Genomic DNA, 8,462 nt, shown 5'->3' with positions numbered 1-8,462 from the left:
TGAATTTGCTTTCACAATTTTATTTGTTCTTCAAACGCTGATATTCAAACTTTCAAACTCATACTACTGAGATATTGTGCCTCCAATACTAATTCAACTTTCACTGTATCCAACACCTTCGACCACCTATAGGCTTCACATATATTATATTAAAGACAATTCTGATAGCCTTACACTGTAATTACAGAATTTGTAGTGATGATGAAAGGCCTTTCTAAAAAAAACACTTCATTAAACATGTTAAACAAATACACATTGAAATAATTTTTAATGTATTGACATTTCATTTTTATTAAACATCTTTTAATAAACAATACAGGAATGATACATACAGGTATTGGCGAGACTCAGCTCAACAACTTTTTGTCCTCACTAAATGTCCACTGCATAGATGCAAAGACCTTGAAAATTAGAGAAAATGAAGCCGGCAGTGTTCTTGAGAATCAGGCCATCATGTCACAACAAAGACACTTGCAAATGGAAATATTGAATTCCACAACAGGTTTGATAACAATTATTGCCATTTTGTATTTGTATACATTTTCTTAAACTTTACTTAATAAGCCTGATTGAGTACTTGATAATGTTGGTAAAGTCTAAATATGGTCTCGACAATGCTCAACCAGTCCGGACTCAGGTTTCTACAATCACAACCAAAAGAAAAGCAAGAACTTTCAGACAGTCACCTTTAATTTTCTTTATAACTTTTTCAAAACAACTTGAATTTTTATAAAACTATACAGCTATTTTAATTATATATTGATCGTACAAAATACAGGTAATGTTGTTACTTTGTTAATTAAATTTGTCATAAAATTAGGATTGAGGATTTAATTACTAGGTAAAACGAAGTTTTATATATATATCTTTATTCTGTCAAACCTTTGCAATTACAATGGTATACAGGCACTACATGACATCAATAATACAGATATAAATACATGATTACACAGAGCAAAATATGTACACTATTTACAATTATACTGATAGTATTTAGCCAGGAGGGCACACAAGGAAATTTATAAATCTAATGAAAGTACACAGCTTTCTCAATTTAGATTTTATATTTTAATTCATAATTTTCTTAAACATAATTATATTTGGACGATTTACATATTTTTTATCAATACATTCGTTTCTTTTTACTGACGTCTCTGTGCACATCATAATATACTCATCTCCAAGATCTTTAGAGTTACATTATTTATAATTTCGTCTATCTCTCTGAATATTTGTCCATCTCCCTATCTCAATGGGTAATTTATGGTTGATGGTTCTAAATTTGGATAAAGTATAAATATCACGAAATTCTAAAATGTCAAAATAGTTCTCAAACCCAAAAGTATCCTTAAAAAATCGATAATTTAATGTCTTCGGACATGCTTGCACATTTGAAAGCCATGTTTGCTGAAACTGATCTTAGAGTGATGTTCTGATTGTATTTTTTAGCCATATGTCACTAATACATGTTTGAGATAACCATACAAAAGATAATCCCGTTTCATTAAAAATAGATTCAACATGGTTTAACCATCTAAACTTTACATCATTTTGATTTGACAGCTTATACAGTAGTTTATAAATGGTCGCGGATAATTTAGTCGGTTTATCACATACTAATTTCACCTAAAATAATACTATACGGACTTTAATATCTAAATTGATGGGATATCGTCCAAGTTCACCATATACTAAGCAATTTAGGGTAGAAGACTTTAGTATGTCAAAATTTTCAGTTTGGTCTAAATTCAGAAAGAAACCTTTATATCAAATTTTGAGATTTGACAGCCATAAACAAAACTACAAAATAACCTGGTATTTTACGAGATCATAGTTAATTGAGATAGCTAAAGATGTTGATGAAAAAAAAGAATTATAACTTGAAAATATTTAAAGGTGACTATCAGAATTTAGTACAAACTGAAAATTATAGCTTTTTTAACCAATGAATATAGTCCTTAAATTTGACAGCTACACTCTAAACTACCCAAACAACCTTGTAATCTGTAACATCATTATATAATTCAGAAAGCTATATAGTTTAAATGAAAATCCAAGTTGATTTGGAAAAGTTTTATAAAAATTTAAAGGTGACTTTCAGAATTTAGTCCAAACTGAAAATTCTTGCTGTTTTTAAATATCAAAATGAAGTCATTTAATTTGACAACAACACACCAAGCTACCAAACAATATAACATTCTGTAAGATCAAAATAAAATTTAGATAGCTGCAAAGTTTTATGAAAATCTTAAATTAATTTGAAATTGGAGGTCACTATCTTAATTTAATCAATACGGAATATTCTATTTTTTTTCTGTACCTTTTAATCCCTGTCTTTAAAGGGCACTAGCCATGCTAGCTGTCAAATTCGTGTTCACCGATTCTAATAAAATTTATATCAATGTAAAACATTTATCCAAATTATTAAAAGTCTAAACTAAACAATAAACAAGATACGTTGCATGAAAATATGTTATAACATTGAGAATGGAAATGGGAATGTGTCAAAGAGACAACAACCCGACCAAATAAAAAACAACAGCAGAGGGTCACCAACAGGTCTTCAATGTAGCGAGAAATTCCCGCACCCGGAGGCGTCCTTCAGCTGGCCCCTTAACAAATATATACTAGTCCAGTGATAATGAACGCCATACTAATTTCCAAATTGTACACAAGAAACTAAAATTAAAATAATACAAGACTAACAAAGGCCAGAGGCTCCTGACTTGGTAGTTTTTTAGTTTAGACACCTGCTAATTAAAGTGGAGTACAGAAGACTGGGAAGTGGTCTATTATTACTGATTTATATTCAGCTGTTTATATTTCTAGTTTACATGTGCATTTTTTTTCCTATTAAATTAGAAGATCATTTTTTTTTCCTATTAAATTAGAAGATCAAACAGAAAGTAGAAGTGGAATATGCATAAGTACTGATACATGCTGGCAGAAAAAGGGCCCAGGCCGATCATACAACAGCTTATCAGGTAAAAATGACAGTACTTATTTCATGTCTACTCAGTGTTATTACCTGGGGGGTAGATTTATAGAAATGCATTTTGCTTGTTAAATATTAGTTGCTTTATGTTTGGAATATACATATGCCCCATTAGTCCAGTCAATCTAGAATAAATTTGATTCTAAGCTCAAAGTAATTGCAACAGAAGATTTTTAAGTTTTAATCTTCAGCACTATACCCAAAATATACACAGAAAAAAGTCCCATATATTCTTACTTAAGGAAGACTACAAAAATCAAGATTCAAAATTCCTATGTTGATTTGCATTGAAAAAGGGAGAGATAACTCTGCAAAAAAGGCAGAAATATCAATTAAGATTGATACAAAATTATAACTTTGCCACTTCTATAAAACATAATACAATGGATAATCTTGATTGTTGATATTTTAGCCGTCTTTGAAGTATAAAAAACAACTCTAACAGTGTTTTCATGTCTTTTATCAAGTTACATACTAGATTTCATCATTCATTAGTTGACCATTTAAAAAAATTTAACATGTAAAGGTAAAATCTCAAATCTAATATAAAATTAATTCAGGATATATTCTTCATCTAGTGGTTTAAAGTTTCTTTAAACAAGGCAGATGCTGAACAAATATAATATAAAAATGTAAACAAATCTAAATTGTGCCTTACTTTTTTCTGGTGATCACATGACAATCTTTCAAAATGAAAGCCAAAATGCCAGAATTTGTGGGTCACTGTGAAAACTGTCTAAATATGAGAAAATAAAGGGTGGCAGTTAGGTGAAACTTACATAAATGAAGAGATAAATGAAAAATGAACAACTTGATACCCGATTTATATAGTTCCAAGGCCGTCTGTTGGCACCTGAAGAGACAAAGCAACATTATTTTTTTTCAAATTGGTCACAAAGCCATGACTTTGTAATTTGTTAAATGAAAAGTGCAAAATAAAAAAAAATACACATAACTGTTTGGTTTTGCACATTTCATGAGCTGAATTTTATATAATATATTCAAAAAAGAACTTATAACTCCATCAAAGAATTATACTTAACATATATTTTTAGAAATCAAACAAACACTGACAAAAAAACTCAAGTGACCTCCCTTTCCTATATAAATTTACATAGGAAATTAAAAATGCACACCAGGCTTTAAACAATACTTCTAATACTTTGTATAAATTGCTTCTTTGATATCTTGAATCTTTTAAATTTTGGACCCTGGGGCTGCTTTCATGGAGCTATCCTAAGACATATATTTTTATTTATATAAAAATAATCTATAAATGATACACCAAAAATTGAATATACATATGTCCTTAAACAGATACATGAAACTAGGCTCTGAATTTTAATTGGTGAACATTGAGATCCAAATGGTCTGAAATTAATCTTTATTCATAGTTGCATTTTTTTGGATTCTTTGATATTTTATTTCCAATTAAGGCCCCACAAGGGGCATATAGAGAATAAACCTGTTCTTGTCATATCATTTTGGCTTGAATATTGTGATTTAGATATACATGTATTTCAATATGTTGCATTTTGAAGGAGTTTCAACACTGATTGGAAAAACCACAGGCAAAGTTGTAAACCATAAGGTTCGCATATCGAACTGTAGAATTTGTGAAAGGGCAAAGGGCAGAGGTATCTTACCAAAACAACATAAGTGTAGAAAGAATTGGAGTGGTTCTGCAAAGGTATTTACCATATGAAAGCAATAACAATGGTAATTAACAGCTGTTTTGAGCACATGATACGCCCGTCTTTTTAAGAAAAAAAAAATAATTTGTTCTTGACCCTGAGAAAAAAAAATTTGTTTGTTTCACCCTCAGCTGCCACTATATGTAATGATAAAATGGAAAGAAAAAAATTGTTTTCAACTTGTCGCAAAAAAAAAATATATTGTTTTTCGCCACAGGCAAAAAAAAAAGTTTGTCTGGAAAAAAAATCCATTTTTAATTGGCTACAAGAGTGCACACACTGAAATGTCTCGCCTTCTTAACTATTCATTGATATAATGTAGTTTATGTTGATAGTCCTAAATATAAAGCTTTATTACAACTGTCACATAAACTTAACACAAACCAAGAAAATTAAACATTGACCTTTGAACCATAAAATGATATCATGGTCAGATGAACCATGCCAGGCAGGCATGTACAGCTAACAATTCTTCCATACAACACATTTAATTAACCTATTGCTTATAGTTTAAGAAAAACAGACCAAAACACAAAAAACTTATTAACTTTGACCACTGAACCATGAAAATGAGGTGAATGTCAGATGACACCTGTCAGCTAGACATGTTTACCTTACAGTTATCCCATACAACAAATAATAGAACTAAAACTCAAAACCTTAACTTTGACCATTGAACCTTGAAAATGAGGCCAAGGTCAGATGACACCTGCCAGCTAGATATGTACACCTTACAATCATGTTCACTGATCCATGAAATGAGGTCCAGGTCAAGTGAAAACTGCCTGATAGACATGAGGACCTTACAAGGTACGCACATACCAAATATAGTTAGTGACCCTATTACTTATAAATAAGAGAGAACTTAACATTACAAAAAACCAAAATCTTTTTTTCAAGCAGTCACTGAACCATAAAAATGAGGTCAAGGACATTGGAAATGTGACTGAGGGAAACTTCGTAACATGAGGCACCCATATACAAAGTATGAAGCATCCAGGTCTTCCCCCTACTAAAATATAAAGCTTTTAAGAAGTTAGCTAACGCCGCTGCCGCAGGATCACTATCCCTATGTCCAGCTCTCTGCGAAAAAAGTCGCAGGGTTGACAAAAAATAAAAGTGAGGACAATTAATTCTTTCATGATTGCAAAACATTTCAATATCAAATAATTGACAGATTATAAGAATTGTTAGATAAAACTGTTGAATCAATCAAACAGTGGGTACTTTCATATTTGAGGAATTTTTACAGTGTCAATGCAAAGTCTGAGGCTTTTGATTATCAAACATGGGGTTGTGGTGTATATTTGAATGTTTAACAAATACACATTATTTTAAAAACTATTTCAGGGCATGGAACCAGATATGGTTGTTGAAATGTTGAAAGAATTAGACGAAGAAGGAGTGGATATATCAGAAGTGGTAGGAGATGATGATTCCACAGGTTTTGACCGAGCCAAGCGGTTAATGCCCAATTCAAAAATGGAAAAAATAAGTGATAGAAATCATATAAAACATAGCATAATATCAAAATTACATGAACTAATGCCAAAACACAAAGAATTAACTGGGATGGTTTGTGATGCAATTGTGAAAATTTTTACATACGTTGTAAACCAGAACGTAGATAATCCAAGTGGAATTGAGGACGGCCTTCGTGCCTCAATAAAACATATATTTGGTGAGCATGAAAACTGCAAAGAAACTTGGTGTGGTTACCTTAAAGACAAAGATTCTTATATCCATTCAAATCTCCCTCGTGGAAAAGACTTATCTTCATCTCAACTCAGATGTGACCTTGAGAAACTCTTCATTCAAAAATTGGTTCCACAATCTAAAAAGCTATCTAACTTGGGCTCATCACAGGCAAATGAAAGCTTTAATAACTTGATTGCTCTTAAAGCTCCTAAGACAAAACACTTCTCAACCTCATCATCTTTAAACTACAGAGTCAGCTCAGCCGTACTTCAAAAGAATGAGGGATATAATTATATTTCTGAGGTATTATTTGATTAATTGCAATTAAGATAAATGAACAAAAATTAGAAACTAACATTAAGGTTCTGATAATCACATTGAATGTGTAATAAATGCAATCTTACTTCATAAATATATGTAAACTTCTCTATTAAAAAAAAAAAAATTAAAATAAAAAAAAAAGGTATGATTGCAAATGAGACATCTATTTACCAGAGACAAAAAAATGTATATGTAAGCAACTTTGTTAGGGTTGTTCCAAAAATAAATGTATGGCGGGGGAGGAAGGTACATTTTATTTTACCCCACCATCCATACATTTTAAATTGAATATGGCATATAAATGTTCAAGCGATTCATCTTAAATAACCACCACCCATCAAATTTTGATACTTTTACAGCCTTTACAAATGAGGCATAAAACAAAACATTAAGATATCAACTGTTAAAGATCAGTCTACATCAGGCCAAGATTAATCTCAATTTTCCCGAAGTCTATTCAGTGGTTGATTATTGCTGCACAAAATGGAATACACCTTACTACAAAGTGCTTTCAACTTCAAATAATTTGATTTTGGATGTAACGACTTCTGATTGGCTGTGACATAAATTTGTCATTTGACTGTGACGCCATCAACGTTTCAGTTAAACACATCTATAGGCCTGTCACCTGGAAATGAGACTCTTAGTAGGGGTAATAAAGTAAACAAGAAGAGAGAGGGCAACAAAAACAGATTCAAAAGCAAACAGGGAAAGAAACAACGTAAATTTCTCAAAAAGAAACGTCTACAAAAAACAACAGTGGCTGAAGTCAAAGAAGGGAGAACATACCACAGTTCGATCGGTAATAATTCTTATATTGACAGAAAGTATGATTTGCTTTTTACTTTTGAGGAGGTCGTTAAAAAAATAATAGAAACATAGCATCAATATATACATTAAAATAGATAAGACTTCAGATATATAGAATAACCTTTGATACATGTGATCATTTTATCCAAATAGAGGAATGCATCACCATCAGATCAATGTATATATTTAATATTCAAGTACATAATTTTATGTCCCAAAGTAAAAAAAAAAAACATCCTATTATAAAGTGACATGAGATTTCAGCCACACATTCAAGTTATATAACTTTAAAACATGAATTCAAAATGTAATAATGAAATTTTCCAGACATCTGAAGTATTGTAATTTTTGGGTCAATTTTGTCACAAAATATTGATAAACTATAAGATTTTGATATATTATAAAGTTGAAATTATTAAAGACTTGATGTATATTTTATTTTAATTAGGATTAGAAGATTTTGCAACAATAGACATAGAAGAAATACCTGCAATTCCTCAAGCTGAGACCTTTACAAACATAGATGATGCACCTATAGTTTGTTTTGATTTAGAGACAACTGGTTTAAGTAAGTTACATGTATACATAATTAAACTTCAGAAATAAGCTATATATGTGTAGTCTCTTTCTCCCAGTTACCTCAGATGATGGAGGAACAGCAATGGCTCTCAGCCTTTTAAATTGAAACGAATTTAGTTATCTTTGTTTGAAAGATCTTCAAAAACAATGACATGTGATAATAATCAAGTGTTGCATAACACGAAATAGGAGAAACAGAATGTATTAAAATGAATAACACACGGATCATGTACGCATTTTATCAATTGAGAGTTACAGACAACTGACTATTGTCAATTGGTTTTTCACTCAACATTTATTCAGGACTCACTGCTCGATATGTTAACCTTGTGTAGGCAATCTCGTGACCTCTTTTAAGTTTTTGC

The 8,462-nt window shown here is 30.9% G+C and overlaps 1 protein-coding gene across 1 annotated transcript; it reads left to right on the top strand.

Annotated features, from left to right (window-relative positions):
* Window positions 1-223: 223 nt before the first annotated feature.
* On the top strand, window positions 224-8,163 carry LOC139481320 (uncharacterized). Its single transcript, XM_071264560.1, has 6 exons — window positions 224-502; window positions 2,892-2,984; window positions 4,537-4,685; window positions 6,040-6,690; window positions 7,312-7,510; window positions 7,967-8,163. Exons 1-6 carry the CDS (start codon window positions 322-324, stop codon window positions 8,122-8,124), a joined length of 1,431 nt encoding a protein of 476 aa, XP_071120661.1. The 5' UTR covers window positions 224-321; the 3' UTR covers window positions 8,125-8,163.
* Window positions 8,164-8,462: the final 299 nt, after the last annotated feature.

This window comes from Mytilus edulis, chromosome 7 (genome assembly GCF_963676685.1).
Source record: "Mytilus edulis chromosome 7, xbMytEdul2.2, whole genome shotgun sequence".
In the NCBI taxonomy this organism is placed as follows: domain Eukaryota; kingdom Metazoa; phylum Mollusca; class Bivalvia; order Mytilida; family Mytilidae; genus Mytilus; species Mytilus edulis.
This window is presented reverse-complemented; position numbering and strand designations above follow the sequence as displayed.